Source organism: Rhinolophus sinicus, linkage group LG05 (genome assembly GCF_036562045.2).
Source record: "Rhinolophus sinicus isolate RSC01 linkage group LG05, ASM3656204v1, whole genome shotgun sequence".
NCBI classification, from domain to species: domain Eukaryota; kingdom Metazoa; phylum Chordata; class Mammalia; order Chiroptera; family Rhinolophidae; genus Rhinolophus; species Rhinolophus sinicus.
The window spans coordinates 161,210,003-161,232,065 of record NC_133755.1 but is presented as its reverse complement, the minus strand read 5'-3'; the positions used below and the strand labels follow the sequence as shown (position 1 = coordinate 161,232,065).

Genomic DNA, 22,063 nt, shown 5'->3' with positions numbered 1-22,063 from the left:
TTTGTACTTCCTTTATTTTTTTATTCATATTAAAATGAAAATATGTAACTTCATTATACAAAGAGCGTATTTTAATTTAATGGCATCCTCATTTAATAGATCACAAAATAGAGTTTCTGACATTCATTCTTCTATTGAGAGATGGTGGTTACATGACATTATTAAAAGTCATGGGCATTCTAGAGAAGTTTTAAAATAATCTGTAATCCCCTTGCTTTTTTGTGGAATTTATTGCACTCCTACTAAATGCAAGGCAATTTGAGTGTTTTAATGCTTTCTTAAAATAATTTTGATTTATGGTAATCTTTATTGCTTCTCATGTTTAAAACTGTTTTGTGTCTATAAACATCCACTTAGACCAGACCAGTTTTCTTTTAGGAGCTGAATCAGTTTCATACATGGTGGCCAAAAGATTGCCCTACACCCTCTAGGTTAGATGGAAAAAACTGACTCCAAAAAGGCCTGGCCTCTTAGCACAGTCTGTACCTCATACGCAGGGATCCGAGATGATATTAATATGAAGTGTGGCTGGAAAGCATATGAAAGGCTGTCATCATTTTTATTAACTCCACGCCAGTTTTTCTTTGATAATAAAGGATAGGAATGGCTTCCAGAAATATTGTTTCTATAGGGAAAAAGGGGGAGTAAGTGAAGTTCTCATTCTCGCTTCATTTGACTTTGATAAGTGAGCACCAATACGTATGTTCTCTGGGCATCAGTTATACTGTATACAAGGCAGGTAGGCTCAGTGCCTCAGGCTCCCTCTGTGATTGGGGGACAGCAGCAAATGGGGCTCCTGGGTGGGGTGGGGCCAACGCTGCCCTGGGCCTCTCCTCTCCATGTGGAGGATGCCAGAAAGGTTTCTTGGAGCTTAGCTTTTGTGGGGCTCTTAAAACAAATGTAGTGACAAACTTAGGGGTTCAAAACAACATTTTGAAAAGGAGCAGCCGAGTGATTTTAAATTTCCTTCATCATCCAGGCCTCGTAGTTTTCTGAGTAATGTCCCCATTCTCTCCACAGCCACCCCACCCCCACATTACCATTCGGATATGCTTACTCCAGGAACATTTCTGGAGAACTGGTATTTTTGTTCAGCACCTTTATATGGAAAATATAATACATCCTCAATATAGATTCTTTGCAGGGATACTTGAAATGTAAAATTTGAATGTTATATATTTCCCTCTTCAGAGACCACTGTTTTTGCTATTTCGTAGAATAAGAGCCATATAATGATGCGAGATCCCAGCATGTCAGCCAAAGTATCCTAGAATGAATTCTTAGTATCAGGAGTACACTCCTGAGCCTTCCGTAGGTGGAGGTTTGCTTACCTCTTGGGCAAAGCTTCTAAGGATGCCAGAACAAGCTGTTTCTCCAAAGCTTCATCTAATCCCACTCGATCCCTCACGGTCTGGGAGAGACGGGCTTGGCATTTGGATTTTAACAATCTAGAGCAGCATGTTCCACTCACCCAAGGGGGTCGAACTCTGAATAACTCCTCTGAAAAACAAACAGCAGCCGCTCAGCTGTTTCCTTCATTCGTCTCCCAGCCAAGTCTCCATAGATAAAGGCATCAAAAATAAAGCTGTACCAGGGCAATATTCCAAATGGCAATCACGACAGCCATTTTTACAGACTCTGTTTGGATTTCTTATCCTCTCAGCACTGGGGCTGCAAGTTCCCAGTCATTTCAGGTCAAGAAACAAAGCTCAGAGAACAAGTAACTCTTTTCTTGTGGAAACCACTTAGTCAATTTATAGACTTCACATCTATTTCTGCCCTTTTTCTTGGCTTCAAGTAATTTCCCATTTGTGACAATCACACAGAGGGTGAGTCAGTAAAAAGAAAAAAAAGAAAAAAGATGGGAGTACTCAGATCGGTTTGTTGATTACTTTTACACTGCAAGTCAGAAGGCTTAGCTGAAAGCGTGTCTCGTCCCCACTCCCTTTCCACTTTACAAAGACCATTCTTCCTGCTCTTGTTCTCATTTTCATTTCTCCTCTTTCACCAATCCCAATTTCTCTGAATTGTCCTGAACTTATGGATTTGCTTTTCCCTGGGTTCGTACTTCTCTCTCCTCATCTTTTGTCTTATAAACCTGAGAGGAACTAGAGCAGCAGTGGAGACAATGGTATTTGACGATATATATTTCATCTGAAATCTTTTTTTCTTATTAATTCACCTGAAATGTACAGGGGACAAAAGAAAAAAGGAGATTGTCCTGATCATACTTCCGAGAATGCTACCCACCATTATTCCAGAAACAGCACAGTTCTCCTCTGTGGGAATACGTATGTAAACCCATTGTTTTTAACAATACTTGGTTAAGACACAAAGTTTTAAAATGCCACTCACTCTTACGTAGTGCAATTTTCTCCCAAATTATTTTCCTTAGGCACTTTTCTCTCTGTCTCTCCTGTAGCTCCTCATCTGCTGTTTTGGGTTCATTCAGGGTCCCATATACAGCAGCGGCTTCCCTAGGTGTCAGCCAATCTAAGTTGGACACACAAGCCAAGTAATGGTGCTTCCAAGCCCCATACTCATGATCTGTTGGTGTATAAGGCAGAAACCATCCAAACTTGATGCACTTGGGCATCCACAAGCAATCCTTCAGAAACAGAATTGAGAAAGACGAGTTGCAAAATTTTTAAAGGACAGTTTCCTGGTAATAATGTTTTCGGGCACACAGATAATTTTTATTTTTATTACTTTGAGATTTGGATTAACCTGCCATCTAAACTTGACTATGAGAAATAAGAAACATACCTTGCTCCATAGGAATAATATCCTTTGATGAACATATATATTATAGATGAATATATGTGTTAGTCATCTTTGAATACTTATCCAGTGCAATCACAGCATTTGGTTACTTTCACCCTAGATTCTGAGAGTTCTGCTACCAACGGTGTAGTAGTTTATTTCAGACCAGCTCTCTCACTGACAACAACTTGATTGAACCATATGATATGACCAATAGACAACCAGTTTTGATATATGAAAACAGCAAGGTTTAATTAAATAACTAGACAAAATAGTATAAAACAATTACTTGAAGTCATTACGGAGCGACTAGTGCAGTAAGGACCTGTGCAGACAAAACCCCAGAGAGAAGGGAAACCCAGAGCTAAGCTTGATAGCTGGCATCTCTTTCACTTCAGGTAATTTGACAGTCACAAAGTAAAGCTTAGGATGAGAAGCAGAGCAGAAAGTTATGGCTGGAAGACTTAGAAGCTATCAAGACTTTTTTGGCATTCTCACAGGGAAAAGAAGAAACAAATTTAAATTCAGGGCCCACTAAGGGGAAGAGCCCTGGTAACCACACCAGGCTTTCAGTAAGAATGATAAGGATGGATAAACTATCGCCAGGACCGAAGATAGCTTTGAAATATCTCATTCTCTGATTGGATTTCAGGGATCTGTTCCTAGACAAACAAAATGCCAGAAGCAAAAGCAATTTCTTTCTGGACGGAGATAATAACATCCAGAGACACAAATTATCACATTAATTTCTTATACTCAGTATCTGGTACTCAATCAAAATTACCAAGCACACAAAAAGAGAAGACTTGTTTTTTTTCTTCTTTTATCTTTTAGTAAATAGAGAGAGACCCTAGGAGATCCAGACATTGGAATTATCAGACATGAACTTTTTAAAAAATCTATAATTAATATACGGGGTGCCAAAAAAATGTATATACCTTTTAAGAAATGAAAAAACTATATTAAAATTGTAATACTCAATATATACCAATAACAAAAGATAAATTAATACAAGTCACGTTTGACTTCTGCAATTACAAGAGGTGCTCAAAGTGGTTACCATCAGTGTAATTTTAATACAGTTTTTTCCTTTCTTAAAATGTGCATACATTTTTTTGGCACCCTCTGTATGTTTAAGAAATTAAATAGCTAGGTGGAAATTTTGGCAAAATAATCAAATCAACCTTCTAGAACTGAAAAATATAACTGAAATTTAGAACTCAACCTGCCAGTTTAAGAGCAAATTAGAATCCAGCTAAAGAGATAATTAGTAAACTGAAATACCAGCCAGAAGAAAAGTCCAAATTGAAACATTGAAGGCCAAAAGGATGGAAAAGATATATGAGAGAATATGGAATTTATGCCGTTTGATGAATCAGTTTAAGATAAGTTTTGGAATCCCACAAGAAAAGAGAAAAAATGAGGCAGAAGCAATATATAAAGAGACAGCATCTGAGAACTTTTCAAAATGGATAAAGGACATTAAATCTCAGATTCAAAAATCATTGCAAAACACAAAACAGGACAACACTCACACACACTCCTCTAGGCACATCAAGATAAAACTGCAGAAAATAAAAGAGAGAAAAATATCCTAACCGCAGCTGGGGAAAATAGAAATATTACCTTTAAAGGAAAAACAATAAACATCCTACTTCTCAAAAAAAAAAATAATAATAATAAAGTTATGGAAACCAGAGAACAGTGGAAAATTTTCAATGTTCTATAAAAAGATTAACTGCCAACCTAGAGTACAATTTTCCAGTGACAATAGCCTTCAAATATGAAGGTGAAATACGTTTTTAGATAAAAACTAAGAGAATTTGTCAGCAGCAAGCTGCATTAAAAGAAATATTAAAGATAATTCAGAAGGAAAATAATCCCAAAGGGAAACTCAGAGATGCAGGAAAATATGGAGAGCAAGAGAAAAAGTAAATATGTGGTTACTTATAAATAAATATTGACTCTCTAAAACAATAGTAATAAAGAATTGTGATGTTTATATATATATATATATATGTGTGTGTGTGTATTTTATATATACATACAAAATTAAATATATATAAAATTAAAATATTTGACAACAAAAGCATAGAAATGGAGGGTGGTGGGGTGATGGAGTTAAAGGGTTCTAAGCTTTTTGTATTCTCCCAGAAGTGGTAAAATAACCCTACGACAACTGTAATAATCTCTATAGTAGCCATGAAATAATTGCTAAAAAATGTATATTTAACAATCTAAAAAATATTTAAGTACTCCAAAAGAAGACAAGGAGAGAAACAAAATATAAAACACATGGAACAAACGAAAAATCGTAAAATGGTGGACTTAAGCCCCAATATATCAGTATGTACATAAATGAAAACAGATTAAATTACCCCAGCTAAAAGTCAAAGATTGCCACCATATTGTTTACAATACATATTCCTTAAATATTAAATATTAATATTAAATAAAATAAGGACATAGAAAGTTTGAAAGTAAAAAGACAGAAAACAATACATCAGGCCAACACTAAGCTTGAATTCTTAAATGCTGCAAATTTAGGGCTCACAGTTGGCTTTTGCATGCGGCCCCACCATAGAGAGGGAGGTGTTCCCTGAGATTAGACTCTCAACACAAGCCCACCTTGGAAAGTGTGTACAAGTTAAATAATTAAATTATTGACTTATATTTAATGTATTATCTACCATTACGTTTTATTAAATCTTTTAAAAGAAAAAGGAGACAAATAGGCCAGAGGCAGAATTAATGGCAGAAGAGATTGAAGATCTAGATTTGTGTTCTTCCACAGATGCTAGCCAAAGTGGAAGCAGTGAAGCTGTGGTTATATAGCAATTTTTGAGGTGAGTTATCATGGATAAGATATTATAGTAGAAACAGCAAAGCGTAAATAAGTTTTCATGAAAAACTTGGACTTCTTTAGCCAAGATAAAATGTTTTCTACATAATTGAGTATTTAAAGATCATTAAAAATATGTGAATTATTAGAATAGTGTATATCCCTTCCTTACAAAATAAATTACTGTATTTAAATTATCCCCATATTTTTCCTCTTAAGGGTAAGTTAGTATGGTTCAGGTATCCTCAGTTCTTATCCTCAGGGAAGAAAGCTACCCCAGTTGCCTCATTACAGATTATAGTTGTATTTGGACCCTAATACTAGGAAGTGACAAATAGTAAACCTGTTCAGTTAAAAACTTCCAGGGCCAGCTGACTTGTGCAGCTGCACATAAATCTTTCGGATTCAGAAAGGAAAAGATATAGAGAGAAATGAAGCGTGGCAACACTGTAGAGAAATCCACTTTGGCCACTTGCATTCTTTCTGGAAACCGGTCTTGGACAAACCTAAAAAGAGATACAGAAATTTATTTCAGAACACTAATATCTAAAATAGACTAAAAACCCAGTATAAATATTAGTCATTATTCTTTAATGTTCTACCTAAAACAAACAAAAACAACAACAGCAAAAAACCCCACTTAAATCCTACATAAACTTAGGCTAGATTTTAAAAAATACTGTATCCACTTTTAATGATCCTTTCCAAAAAAGATAAATAACAAAAATATCTAAAGTCCACAGGAAAAAAATCTGAAATAAACCTAGTTGTTTAAACTATAACTCTGGTTGTTTACTTCCCCCCCTTTTTCGCTTTACCCCAAATTCAGTAACTCAGCAAATCCTGTCAGCTCTACCTACAAAATGTAGCCCCCAATCCGACCACTTCTCTCCATGTCCACTGCTTTCACTCTGGTCCAAAGCACCGCCCCCTCTCTCTAGCACTATTGCAGCAGCCTCTTGATTGTTCCCTGTACCACTCTAGACTTCCTACAGCCCATTCTCCATACAGCAGCCCTTTGTGGGCTTTTTTCTTTTTTTTTTAAATGTAACTTAGATAATATTCATGCAAGTAAAACCTTGCAGTGGCTTCCCAATGCAATTAGAATAAAAACCTCTGGCTAAATCACACTTAGTGGTGAAATATTCATTTTTTTTTTTTTATTGGGGAATATTGAGGAACAGTGTGTTTTTCCAGGACCCATCAGCTCCAAGTCAAGTCGTTGTCCTTCAATCTAGTTGTGGAGGGCGCAGCTCAGCTCCAAGTCCAGTCACCATTTTCAATCTTAGTTGCAGGGGGAGCAGCCCACCATCCCATGTGGGAATTGAACCGGCAATCTTGTTAAGAGCTTGCACTCTAACCAACTGAGCCACCCGGCCACCCCTCCGGAAGCTCAGCAGAGGCTTGTTGTCTTCAATCTAGTTGTGGAGAGCGCAGCTTATGGGCCCATGTGGAAATCGAACCGGCAACCCTGTTGTTCAGAGCTCCCACTCTAACCAACTGAGTCATCCAGCTGCCCTTAGTGGTGAAGTATTCAATGCCTTCCCCCTAACATCAGGACCAAAGTAAAAATCTCCACTCTCTCACTACTTCAATTTAACATGTACTGGACATCCTAGCCAGTCCAATAAGAAAAAATATAAATAAAAGGCATACATATTGGAAAGGAAGCATAAAACTGTCTCAATTCATGTACCATGTATGTAGAACCTACAAAACAATGATTACAAACAACAATGGAATCTACAAAACAACTGTTATTGAACTTAAATTGTTGAACTTATTAGTCTAAAATTATTGACATTTTTTTTAATGTTTATAGACTCTATAGCAATAGCCCCTTTTTTCATTCCTGATATTTGTTAATTTGTGTTTTGTCTCTTTTTTTCCTGTGTTACTCTCACTAGGAGTTTATCATTTTATTATTGTTTTCAAAAAACAGCTTTGGTTTGCATAGATTTTCTCTATTGTATGTCCATTTTCAATTTTATTAATTTCTACTATTCATTATTTCTACTTAGTTTAGGTGTAATTTGCTATTTTTTCTGGTTTCTTAGGGTGGAGATTCAGATAATTAATTGTAAACCTTTTTTTCTTCTCTAATATAAGCATTTAAATGATGTATTTCCCTCTAAGATGTGCGTTTAGCTGCATCCCACACACTTAGATATGTTGTATTTTCATTGTTGTTCAATTAGATATATTTTCTAATTTCCCTTGTGATTTCTTCTTTGACCATATGTTATTTATAAGTGAGTCAATTTTCAAATACTTGGGGATTTTTAAAGGTATTGTAATTATCTCAAATTTATACATTGTTGTTAAAGAACTTAAGATTTCAACTATTTTGAGATGTAGTGAGTCTGATTTTGTGGACTAGGAAATGATGTATCTTGGTGAATGCTATTTTGCTTCTAAAAAGAACATATATTTTTAAATTGTTGGTTTTCTGTAAATATTAGGTCAAGGTGGTTGAGAAAGTTGTTCAGTTTTTCTATCTTTTTTGTTTAGTTGTTCTATTATTAATTTAGTCAGTTTTCATGTAATTTGAAACTGTTATTTGATACATGCATGTTTATAATTGTTATGACTTCTTGATGAATTGATCCTTTTCTCATTATAAAATGTCCCTCTCTATCTCTCTGGTAATATTCCTTTTTATTGAAGTCTATTTTGTCTGATATTAATATTGCCATCCTACTTTTATATGCTTACTATTTGCATGGAATATCTTTTCCTATCCTTTTACTTTTATCCAATCAATGTCTTTATATTTAAAGTGAATCCCTTGTAGTCAGGATACAGTTAGATCTTCTTGTTGATTTTTTTTTTTTAGTTCATTTGATAACAATTGCCTTTTTTTGAGAGTGTATTCCCCTTATATTTAATATAATTGTTGATATGATTGAATCTGAGTCTCAATTTTGTTATTTGTTGTTTGGCTGTCCCATTGTTTCATGAAACTTTATTTCTCCTCTCCTGCCTTGGTTTGAATTAATACATATTTTTGTATTCCATTTCATTCCTTTATTGTTTTTTTAGGATACCTCTTGCTTTATTCTTTTAAATTAGGAAGTATGATACACATCTCTAACTTTTCATAGTCTACTTAGAGTGACTATTCATGTAAGATTAAAGAACAGTACAACAGTATAGTTTTCACCATCCTTTGTGCTTTTGTTGTCATTTATATGATATCTGCTTATGTTATAAACCCCACAATACATTGTTTTTGCTTTAAACAGTCATGTGCCTTTAAAATGACTTAAAAATTTTTTACTTTCCCACACATTTACCATTTCCTGTGCTCTTCATTCCTGCTTATAAAACCAAGTTTGCATCTGGCATCAATTTCCTGAGGCTGAAGGATATTCTTTAGCATTTCTTTACTGCAGGTCTCCTGACAACAAAGTTTTTCAGTTTCCTTTTATCTGAAAATGTCTTTATTTCACCTTTATCTGTGGCGCTATTATGACTCCATTAATTAATTTAAATAATTACTATCTTGTACCCAGTCTGGTTTCTGCTTTCTCCTCCTCCTCCTCTTCTTCTTCCCCTGCTTCCATATTATTTTAAAGTAAGTCCAAGACATCATATCACTTCATCTATAAATATTTCAGTGTGTGAAGCTAAACAATACAAGCATCAAAAAATTATACTCTAATGCCATCATCATACCTAAATCAATTAAACAATAATTTCTTAATGTGACATGTATAAAGAAAAGTTTTTAATATGCTGTTCATTAAGAAAACATCATATATTGCATTTCCAGCCACCTAAGTACAGATGGATCTTGAATGACTACAAAATCCAAGGCCCTACCAAAGGGATCATCTGGAGGGTTATGTGGGCCTTAGAACAAAAAGACATTTCCTAGCCCATGAAAGATGTACTGCTGGCCCTGTAGCCACCAATAACAATTAAAAAAAAAGAAAAGAAAGAAAAAATATTTAATACCTGATTATCCTCTTTAGATATTTGCAACAAATATCTGCTATGGTACCAAGCCACCAGACAGGTGGTCAGAGTTGAATAAGAATCACTTAGACAAGCAGCTTTGGAAGCAATCCAGGTATCCATAAATGAAACTCTTCCCTGGAAGCCCCAATCGCCTCCAAACTTAATGGAATTATAGACATTTGTGACCAGTTTCACAGCTGATTGGAAACTTTGGCAATAAGAACCTATCAGAAATCATTTACCTGAGACTATAGACCTTTTTCTCACTGCTAAGTGGCTACTGCTGCCCTGTTAGTGGGTCCGAAAGGACACAGATGAACTCATTGAAAGAAAAGAAATGACTCTGAACAGATTTCATCCAGCAGTTGGTCTTCTCTGACCGAAATTCCCATAGAGTAGGTCAAGCTTCTGAATGTTCCAATGTGAAGTGATAATGGCACCTCCAATTAGTGACAAAAAAACCTTAGTAACCATCATGAATAGGTTACTGAACATCCATTAGATCCAGAAACAGTCTTGACCATGAATTTACCCAAACTGCCGGCCTAACTGGAACCTCATCTGCAAGTCTCAGGAGAAGGAAAAGTTCCAGCTTGCAAAAGAACACCAACTGATACACGTAAAAAGAATTAAGAAATTAGAAAATCAACACTTGGCATAGTATTAATTGCTTCAGGTAAGAATCATCAATGGATGCTAAAGCGAGTGGGTGAAAGATTGATGGGAAACAGGACATTTGCATAGATTTAAGCATTTTTAATTGATTTAAAGCTGATCACTCAAATACTTTTTAGTTACTTATTAATAAGTACAGAATACTTAATAAGTACCTATCTTAATCAAGTGGTAAAGTCAACCTCACAAGCAATGGGACAAATCGATACAGGAGGTCCCCAATATGATCCACTGAGAAGAATACAGCATCACTTCTATGTTGTTCCTGCCAAGAATGTAAAACCTGAATGTAATCTTGAGGAAATAATCAGCCAACCACAAACTGAAGGTCAGTCAACAAAGTAGCAGGTCCGTGCTCTTCAAAAGTATCAAGTGAGAAAAGACAAGGAACTGAGCAATTGTTCCACATGGAAGGTGGATACAGACATGGAAACTAGATACAACAGGTGACCCTGGATTGGATTCTGGACTGAGAAAGAAAGGACAATTATAAAGGATATGTTGGAACAATCAGAAATACTGAATGGAGTTAATGGGTTAGATGCTGCATCAATGCTGATTTCTTGATATTGGAGGTTGTATTTTGATTTTCAGTAGAGTGTCCTTATTTTTTAGGACACACTGAAATACTCATGTTTATAACTTACTTTTAAATGATTCAGAATAATAAGGCAAAAATGGTAAAATAGTAACAAGTGAGAAAGGAATTCATCATACTATATTTGCAATGTTTCTGTAAGTTAGAAATTATTGCAAAGTAAAAGTCCTTTTTTGTTTTTTAAGAAGAGGCTACCTGCTTCAGTTCCAAGGTTTAATGGTTGCTTATTATGCCATGTGTTCCTACTGCCCTGGCTTTATTTTAAAGCACTGCTCTTTCTTGATCCCTTTCCATGCAGCTTTGTCACAACCTGAGACAAAATAGATTGACTTAAAATGAACCTGTTGGCACGCCAGTGTGGGGAAAGTGTGTGTGTGTGTGTGTGTGTGTGTGTGTGTGAGAGAGAGAGAGAGAGAGATAAGTGGGAGACTAAAGAATGAAGCTGTGCATGTACTGGCAGCATATAGTATCCACCGACAAAAGTGTCACTTTGGGGTCTCAGGATTGGTGGAGATTAACATTCAAGCTGAATGAAACAGTGACAACACCAAGAACAGTTAATCCCAATGGATCACGGAGCTAACTCCTTACTGTCTGAGGCAGACTTCACAGTCATTTCACTGGCCCTGAACAGACAATTGGCCCTCATTTGGAATTATAAGACAGATCAATAAGACAAGATGCAAAACAGAAATATATCCAACCCCCTTTTCAAAGACGGGTCTCAGTACCTTCGGAGTTTTCATCCCCATTCCCCTTCGCACCCCACAGCTTCTACGGTTCCATCCCAGTGGAGCAAAAGAAAAGAATTGAGTCTGAATTACTTTTTAAACATTTGTTCCTAGTCTGTGCTGCTACAAGGACACACTCAAGTATAATGAATCTTAAGCAAGAAGGAAAGAAAATGCTTCAGTCACATAAAAAAAAAATCAGTACGTGAGGAGCAGAACTAGGGTAGTTTTCAGTAATGACTGCGGCCCATTGCACTTTAGTTAGGGTTGCAAAGTAAGAAATTTATGAAGAGAAATAACAACATGCAAGGAGACAATGAACGAAATGTGCTTTGCTCATTTGTTGTGACAAGGAGAGATTCATTTAAATAATTCATGATAATGCTTTGCAATGTGCTACTGAATGTACAATGTGTACTTTGCAAAAATAACAAGGCTCAGTAATATGGGATTTGAATCTAATTCTCTGCTCTTAAATTTCTGATAAGAAGTGGAGAGAAGCTACGAAACTTGTGATGAAAATGACTGAGAGAACAGCTTGGAGAGGTGGCCTGGAGAGGGGCGAGTGGCTTTGGCAGAGGTCCCTGTTTTCTAGTTGCCTAGGTAGCATCCTTTAGCCTTGTCTGGTGGCTACAACTGCTCTGTGGCATGGCAATGGCCGGTATCAGGTGGGTTTCCACACGGATGCCACTGTCACACAGAGTAATGACTGGGTTGGGACATAAAGGAAATGGAGAACCAGGTGCTAAAGTCTTCAGTGAATAAGAGAAAGCTGGGTCTGGGTAAAGTCATTATAAGGGATGATTGAAGAGTTTTAGCAAAAGCTTTAAAAATAATTTGTATATTCAGACTCATAGTTATGTGGATGCCCATACACAGACAAAATCAGAAGGTTAGATCTGGGTGGTGGGATTATGAATGATTAGTATTTTCCTCTTTTTGTTTATCCCCATTTTCCAGTGTTTCTACAAAAAGCCTGGTATTACTATTGAATAGACAAAGAGGCCCAAGGCTTTCATACATGTCCCCTCCAGGTGGAACACACATCCTCCAAGTCTTTGCTTGTCTTACTCCAACTCTGTCTTCAGACTCCAGAGTAAAAGTCAAATCCTCAGGGAAGGCTTCCCTCATGCCCTGGACTAGATGAGGTCCCTGTTACTTTCCCTTTGTCACTTAGCAAAGTCATGGCTATTTATTTGGTATCTATTGAGCTGCCCAGGTCTGTCTTGGATTGTGGAAAATAAAGACTAATGCGTGCACACAGACTTGCAGTTGTTATGTAATTGCAATATGACTTTCCCGGTTATTCTGTAACTGTGGCCAGTGAAGCATCATGGTGCTGGGAAAGAGCAAGGAACTTTATTGGGAACCAGCGTGGTTGATACAAGTCAGGTGGCCGGTAAAAAGCTGTTTTCACAACAATATAGGTAACTATACAAGGGGATGATAGCGGATTTAGGGTGGCACTTCTGGGGCCAGAACCCCCCATTCCCTATCAGGGTGACCATTCCTGCTGCCCAAACGCTTCTCCATGGGAGGCAACTGTCAGTCCCGACTTAATGCCACCTCATAGCCCTGCTGAAACCTGTATCCTTTATACTTGGTGAGTACTATAGTGTAATGTAAGCGTTACACTATAATGTGTCCATTCTTGCTGACCCTCAAATTCGGTCCTTTTGTGGTCTCCCTCACCACTTAATGTCCGTCTCCTCCGATGGACTGTATGCCCCATAAAAGAAAGCATGGCATATGTCTTATTTGCAGCTGTTCCAGCACCTAGTATGGTGCTTGTAACTTGGCAGGGGCTAAATAAATGTGTGTAAATTAGAATAAAGAAGGAAAAAATAATATAAGTTGAAAATATAAAGAGAAAAATCACTGCTTGTATTAATTTCCTGTTGCCACTATAACAAATCACCACCACGTTAGTGGCTTAAAGCAATATGGATTTATTCTCAAACTTCTGGGGTCAGAAGTCTGAAATCAGTTTCACTGGGCTACAGTCAAGGTATTGGCAGGGCTGGTTCCTTCTGGAGGCTCTGAGCGGGGAATCTGTTTCCTCGCCGTGTCAGTTTCTAATAGCTACCTGTGCTCCCTGGCTCATGGCCCCTGCCTCCATCTTCAAAGCCAGTAGCATAGCATCTTCAGAACTTTCCATCTCTTCCCCTGCTTCATCATCACATCATCTTCTCTTCTGACTCTGCTGTCTTTTACACCCCTTGTAAGGACGACTGTGATTATGTTGAGTCCCGATAATACAGAATAATCCCCCATCTCATAACCCTTAATGACATCTGCATAGTCCCTTTGCCACATGAGGTAACATTCATAAGTTCCAGGGACGGCGGCATGGACATACTCATACATGAAGGCCATTATTTAGTATACCACACTCCTCTAACTTCTGAGACATGGAAAATGCACAAAAATATTTACAGTGGTGTTAAACTGTACGGTCAAATAGCCAATGAGAGGCACGGACATTCCCCTTTTTGTATTTTATGACAAGTTTTAGTCTACTAAAATGCGAACTCCAGAGGGCACTCTGTTTAGTGTTGAATCCCATGCACCCAGAACTGTGCTTGGTACACAGTAGTAAATATGTGTTGAATGATAAATGAATAGATTTTAGCTTTTGCCACCAATCATTTACTTCCCCCACCTTTGGGTAAAATAATCTCAATTTCTATTTGGTGATCCATGTGGTTCTATGGAAGCTGACTCCATCCCTGCCTCCACAAAGCACAAAGTGAATGCTAAGTCAATTCCTGTGGGTTAATCCCCTGGTCACAGCCATTAGTCAGAAGTGGACATGAACGTAAACTAGTCCAATTAGAGTGAAGCCCAGGCAAAGAAACTTTTTTCTTCAGAGCACAATGGGGGAAACGTAATAATGAACCATGACCACCAAAGGCAGAAGAGAGGGTCAGAAAGAAACAAGTTATTGGTTTTATTACTGAACCTCTGGATCAAGCTTCACCTGCAGCCAAACCTTCTTAGGATTTTTCAGTTGTATGAGAAGAAAATATTTCCGTTATTATGTGTCTCAAGTTTAGGGTTACTTACAATGACACACATTCTAAAACCATTAAGTAGCAACACAAGTGAAAGATGGAAAAGGCACCTGCAGAAACTGAATCAATAATTTTGCTTCATTGTGTTGAGAATGGAAGTGACGGGACACTCAGGTGATCTGTGTTTCTGCCTCTGAGGAGGAGGAGAATCAGGAGGCGGAAGAAGGCTTGGGGCCTTCAGGCCACGCAGCCGTGTATCTTATGCTGGGCTGTGTATTACATCTCCCTGGGAACTTGGTAAAAACACCTTTCTCAGCTCCATCCCAGGTGTGCTGCGCCAAAATCTCTATGGGATGCAACTTATAGTCTGTGTGTTTACAAACTCCAAGCGATTCTAATGGGCCTACTGCCTTCTCAGCATTGGTGAATTTGACTTCCCACTGGTAGAAGAGGCAGCCTGGCAGCTCCTGATGTTGATCCCAAAGTCAAGTACAGAGGGTGGAACAAATGTGTGGTGGTCTTAGGAGTACATATAACTCCCTTTGAAACCCTGAATTCATTAAATACTTAGATTCTGCACGAGGGTCTGAAGGGCTCTCTCTTACGTGTACAGGACATCAGTGTGACTGCTAAACGCTAGCTGGTTCTCAGAGTTGAGATGACTAGAGAAGTGACAAGTAGATAAAGGGACTATTATGGACCACTTTTTAAACCTATTTATCTTCCTTCCACTTTTCTTAAACAATAAGGAAAATCATGGCAGCTGCAGGACGAGTAAATTTCACAGATTCAGTGATGTCAGCAGGGTCAAAGGTTTTCCATAGTCTTCCTTTGCCTACTCAACAGGTTGCTTTGGTTCGCAGGCTGGTTTATCCCCTGAGGTGGTTTCTGAATAACTACCTATTATGAGCATAGACCCTCACACAACAGAGACCACAGACTAGGAGGTTGGAAGAGGGCATGTTCCTTCCTCATGTCCCTATTTAAGTCCCCTGGAGAGTGAAGAAAATGTTCCCAGAAGCTTTTAGCAGCCACTTTCTCGGGTCTCCTTGAGCAGAATTAATATCTACACACCCTTTCCTAAACCAGACACCACCAAAGGGGTGAAATTGTTATGATTCTGTCCAATCCTGAGTTACCCTTGGTGGGGCAGGGTGACCAGCCACCCTGAAGCACATGATACCTGGGGAAAACAGGGCTTCTGTCGGGAAGAAGGACAGAAAAGGGGGAATGACGTGGGCGCACAAATAATCAAGAGCCCAGCAAACATGCATTGAAGAAAAAAGAGGAAAGATCAATCCAGCTGCCTGAGCATCTGAGCACCCCAACCTTTATAGGTCCCGGCCCCTTTCCTTCAGAGCTCTCATCTCAGTCCTTGCTCGTCTTTGTATGTAAGTTACTACTTGGGGATATTTTTTTAAGGTTATTTTATTTTTTATCGTAAGTCCTAATATATTTTAAATTTTTTTTATTAAAGTATAGTTGGCATACAATGTTGTGTTTGAGGTGTATAACGTAGTGATTCAACATTTCTATGCCTTACGATGTGATCAGCATGGTAAGTCTATTAATCATCTATCATCATGCAAAGTTATTACAATATTATTGACTATATTCCCTGTGTTGTGTACTCCATCCCCAGGGCTTACTTATTTTATAACTGGAAGTGTGTACCTCTTCTTCCCTTCACCTTTTTCGCCCATCCTCCCACCCCTCTGCTCTGGAAACCGTAAGTTTGTTTTTTGTATCTGAGTCTGTTTCTGTTTTGTTTTCTTTGTTTGTTTTGGGTTGTGTTTTTTTTTGATTCCACATATAAATGAAATCATATGGTATTTGTCTTTTACTGTCTGACTTATTTTACTTAGCATAATTCCCTCTAGGTCCATCCATGTTGTCACAAATGGCAAGACTTCATTCTTGTATATTGCTGAGTAATATTCTATTGAATATATGTAGCACATCTTCTTATCTGTTCACCTATTGATGGACACCTACGTTGCTTCCATATCATGGCTATTGTAAACAATGCTGCAAGGAATATAGGAGTACATATATCTTTTCAAATCAGTGTTTTTGTTTTCTCCAGATAAATACCCAGAAGTGGAATTGCTGGGTCATAGGGGCATCTTTTTAAATGGATAAAAGTGGTTTTATTATCTGGCAAAGGTCTCGTGGGCAGCCACTTCCACACTTCTCTGTTGTAACTTTCCTGGACATTTCCTAAAGTGGTTCTTAAATGCAGAATACAGAGAGGTAGTCTCTTTACACCTTGTCTCCATTTTCCCATGAATTACCTGAATTGGACTCCACTTATGCAGAGAGTGAAAGGCCACTTGGTATATCTGGAAGCTAATATCATGTACTTTATAAATGGCTGGTAGTATTATCAGGGCTGCTGCATTTGGGAAGTTGTGCAGTGTACTTCAAGAGGTGCCGTTCACACAGATGACCACATGAAATATTAGGTTGGTGCAAAAGTCATTGCGCTTTAAAAAGTTAAAAATCATTGCAAACCGCAATGACTTTTGCACCCACCTAATAGCATCCTTGGGTATTATCAGTGTACATGATTTCGGATTGCTTTATAGAGGTCTTGAATTAAATAATGAAAAGTCTTTAATGAAGCAAAGTATTGGTAATCTCCACTATTCAAAAACTTGTAATATCTTGAAAAATTCTTTCCTCCTGAGAACTATCAAATGAAAATAATTTTCTGATTATCTATCTTTTTGTTATTGTTGCAATCAGGAGTCTTTCAGACATCTTTATTCATTCAACATGCATTTATTGAGTGGCTGCTATGTACCTGGTATTGCTTAAGTATCAGGGACAGAGAGAGTCACCAGAAAAAGTTCTTGCCTTCAAGGAGCTACATTCCCATGGAGGAGACAGCCCAGAAAGAAACCAACAAGCACTGTACATAACATGATATCAGGTGGTGCTAAGTGCTACAGAGATAAGTTAAACATTATTAAGGGAGAGTGGCACAACTTACACAACAGGAAGTGAGAACTTCAAGTGCATGGGTTTTCTTAATATAGTCAGTGACCTTCCCACTCTCCACTCTCCCTCCGTCCCCATCCCCACTCAATAAAACAGCTTTGGGTTTTCTGTTTCTCCTTTTAAACTCAAGGATTTTCTTTCTTAGCTTCACCCATCCCATCCCTAAAAAACACCTCAACAACAAATGCTAACATTACATACAAGTACCTGTGCCCCTCTGGTCTACGTGAAAGGATAGGAACGTGTCCAGAACACAGGCTCAGGGGAGGGAAGAGTCAGGTTGACCCAAACTTCAAGACTGTGTTAGATATTTAGAACCTCAGTGTGTCTCTGAAGACCCCTGTCTCCTGTCCACTGCCTACACACAGAAATATTCTTTCAAATGGACATTCAGTAACTCACAGCGATGTAGTTGTTCTCTAGGTGTTCTCTATTCAAAATTAACCTAGAAGTATGTTGTTTCTGAAAAATTTATATGAGATTACTTCACAGTTCACAACTGAGATACACATCCTCACTGAGCCCTCCCAGAGTAGTGGATATACTGAAATGGGATTTAGGGCATGTGCTCTCCTAACTGTATATTGGTTGGTACATTTTTCTGCCCTCCAACCCCATTTCCAGTTGGCTCTAAGGGAGGCAAATAAGAAGCACTAATCCTTCACTGTTCATTATCTCCCTCTCCCTGACACACACACACACACACACACACACACACACACACACGCATGCACAGGTACGCGCACGCAGACAACCTATCCATCTCTTGGGAATGAATTTGCACGCATGCTGCCCCACCCACCAGGGAAAGCTACAAGTTTGAACTGCTCCAGCCTTGGAATGAAAGGCCTTTGTGTAAAGGTGTTACCAGGTAAGGAGCAGAGGCAATTTGAAACCGGTCTCACCAGTGTGGCTAGGAGACTCATGCAAACTTCTCATGGGTTTCTTGAAGTGTGACAGACACAAACAGCTCAATTTCCTTTAAGGAGTCACAGAAAAGGACAGCCTAGTCTAGTGGCTGGGAGACGACACCACTGGAAACCATTAGACACATGGTCATATAAGCATAATGCACTGGGGAAATGACATGATAGAGGTTTGTAAAAATTGCGGGGATGAAAGATGAGCAGGGAAGGCTTCCCGGGAGAGGTGACATTTAAGTTGAAGTGAGAGGGAGAATTTGCCAGAGGGATAGTTTAAGAACCTGAACCGTTGAAAAATGTCTCAAATATCATAACACTCCATTTAAGAAATCTTCTTAAATCTTAACAATATGGAATATTTATTAGTACAGAAAAGAAAAATCTTAGATATTTGAATATATCTCATAGAGATTAAGAAGAAACTTTTAAAGAAAACTGGGACAACATATTTCTGACCAATACTGCAATATCTTATTTAAGCTTTATAGCTATAACTGCCTGAATTAAAACAATGTTTTTAAGAAATTATAAAACAAAACATCAAAAACAATGGCTTCTCTGCCTTGAAAACAAGGTATTTTGCACAAAAATGCCTAGCTTAAGTATAAAGATTTCAAGTATTCAAACAATGATAAATTCTCTCATTTATTCACAAGATTATTCACAGTTATGGGGGAACAAGGACTGTAGGAATAAATATGATTCAAAAGAAACGCTTAATAATTGACTGAAAGTTGATTGCTCTGGCACCATTTGACCCAGCAATTCCATTCCTAGGTATATACCTAAAAGAAATAAAGACATGCGTATGGAAAAACTTGTGCACAGATGTTCATAGCAGCATTATTCACAATGCCCAAAATGTGGAAACAACCCAAATACCCATCAATTGATGAATGGATAAATAAAATATAGTATATCCATACAATGGAATATTATCTGGCAATAAAAAGGAAAGAAGTGCTGATACGTGCTTCCAAAAAATGGATGAACCTTGAGAACATTATCTACAATACATGAAAGTAGCCAGTCACAGAAGAAACATTTTGTATGATTCCATTTATATGAGAAGTCCAGAAAAGGCAAATCTATAGAAACAGAAGGTAGATTAGTGGTTACCCAGTGCTGGAAGACGGAGATGAAGAGTGACTGCTAGTGGTTGGGGGTTTCTTTTTGGGGTGATGGAAATCTTCTAAACTTAGATTGTGGTGATGGTTGCATAACTCTGAATTTACTAAAGCCACTGAATTATATTCTTTAAATGGGTGAATTTTATTTTCTGTGAATTATATCTCAACAAAGATGTTTAAAAGAAAGTTGATTGCACTAACTTTAATCTAAAGAATAAAATGAGTTGGGCTTTCAGATTTAATTAAAATTGAGCACAGTTCAAATTGGATGAGACGATTGGCACGTGGTATCTGCAGATGCTGGTAGGCAAGAACTGGCTGACTGAAAGAAATGGGAGGAAGTAGTATAAGAAAGACTTAATCCAGACTTTGGGGAGTGAACTGATTGATGTTCAACAACAAAAACCACCACTACAAATTAAAGATGAGTTCAGGATGCCAAATCTAGAGACCAGAAATTCACATACAATTTCCCCGGAAATCGGCATCCCAGAATATGTAATAACAGCTTTGTGGAACTTTGAAATACATACTGCTCTCTACAGAAACACAGCTGCTGTGAAACAAAGCAAAGTAATTTCACTGAACAGATTAATTTCATATCTTTGTCACATCGAAAGAAGAATTCAGGTACCAGACAAAGAATGCAGTTTCCATTGACAGAATGTCAGGCTTCATGTTAATAAGCCTCAAAATATACCACAAGATCTCCAATGACCTCTAGTGGTTACAACTAAAATTGCTTGGTTTACGATGTATGGTGACTACACCACAAAGCAATTAAGGATGTGAGGTTTGGTTTATTGTTTTCTTATCTTCAAAGCTGTAAAGAAGCAGGAAAAGGAAACTAGCCAATAACTCCAATAAAAAGTTTGCTTCCCTGATTTTTAAGCATGGAAGAGCCTATTTCTCTGTGGCTTGTCTTTGTAGCCTCTTTCAACACAGCCAGGAAGGTGTCTGTCTCCCTCCTGTGACTCAGTGACTTTATCAGGGACCACTATGCATCCATGGATGCAGGAGAAAGCTGACAACGGAGGAGGTAAGTGAGCAGGTAGGAGAGATGCAATGGCTGATTGCAAGAGATGGGCATGAAAAAGGGCCAGAAAAAGTGGGAGGCAGGTGTTGCAAACTAAAATAAGCCAATTTGGTCTTGTATGGCTCTCGGGTACTTTCTGATAGCTACCTAAGAAGTCCAAAAGTTAACCTCTCCCCACAACCTCACCACCAGGCTGTAGGGACAGCCATTCAGACCAAATGATGCCACACTTAGACTTTCAGTAAGCAAACCTTAGTAAAAAAGCCCAAACTACTTCACAGTCTCTTCTGTAAGCTTGATGAAGTCCCAGCTCTCTGTCCTTTGGGTGAAAGTTTCACTCAATTGAGGAAGGGCAAGAAACAGGACAAGTTCCAGAAACAGGATTGTCACTGCCCTCATTGTTGGTCTCAGGCTACCAGAAATCCCTAGGCCATTAATTTGGGGATGAATCCTGGGAAACCATCCTTACAAGCACCTGCAACAAGCCTGGCTGGATTCGTCACATCTTGGCAGCTGGAGGGTTCTCTAGAATATCTTGGTCTATCCCACATCTGAATACCTTTCATTTCACCACAGAGAGTCCATCTCTAACATTCATCGGGCAAGTTAACAAGCCATTAGTTGCTCTTATAATAACTATAATGTCTGATGTTTGCTATGCTGATTAGCAAAGTATCTGATAATAACTGAGACTGTGACCTTTTCAGTACAATGCTAGCTAACTACCTCTAGAGTATTAATTCCTGGTCAAAATGCTAGCTACCCCGGTATTTCAACTAACACCTTCAAATATCACATTGTCTCTGCTGGAGTATTTCAAAGTAAATTATCCACATAACAGGAGGGAAGGGTAAGGAGAAGAACAGGGACCCACTGGCAGGCAGTGCCCACTGCTGTACAAGTCTTGCCCTTATTCCTAAATGTTGCTACTGAGACAGGTTAGTTAGCATGTTGCTAGGCAGACAGGGGGGTCTCTGGTGGAATAAACAAAATAACAGCCATATCCTGAAACTCCAGGCCCTCGAATGTCTCCTTCACTCTAGGACAGAGACATGAGAATGCGCCTTGAGGTTAATAGATAATCGCAAATCCCTTCTGGCCGGACAAAGGAGCAGATCTGATAGATAGGAATGGGTTGGTGCGTTAATCCCTTCAGGATGAGCAAACAGGACAAACTTAATAGACGAATTCCATTAGAAGGCACCAGCCCCCTTCCCCAAGCAGGCAAGGGAAGGTATGAAAGCAAGAGCTTTCGCCTCGGTCACTGGGCACCCCCATTTGGGACCCCCTCCCATTTGGGAGCTGCAGCCTCTTCTCCTGCTTCTAATAATCTTCCTTTACATCTCTTTGTCTCTCCCTGGTCCGTGTGTCCATTCTTCGGTCTC

General features: G+C 38.3%; 1 protein-coding gene across 6 annotated transcripts in view; it reads right to left on the bottom strand.

Moving 5' to 3' along the window:
- Positions 1-22,063, bottom strand: part of ECT2L (epithelial cell transforming 2 like) — a 76,827-nt gene that overhangs the window by 41,234 nt on the left and 13,530 nt on the right. For all 6 annotated transcript variants that reach the window (XR_002137448.2, XM_019732781.2, XM_019732778.2 and 3 more), the window contains exons 5-8: positions 5,949-6,111; positions 2,356-2,608; positions 1,332-1,500; positions 487-625 (exon numbers count right to left, since the gene is read on the bottom strand). Coding sequence is in view for 5 of the 6 variants with exons in the window: in XM_019732781.2 (XP_019588340.2) it covers positions 487-625; positions 1,332-1,500; positions 2,356-2,608; positions 5,949-6,111 (724 nt within the window). In the remaining variant the exon portion in view is untranslated. The remainder of the gene's footprint in view (positions 1-486; positions 626-1,331; positions 1,501-2,355; positions 2,609-5,948; positions 6,112-22,063) is intronic.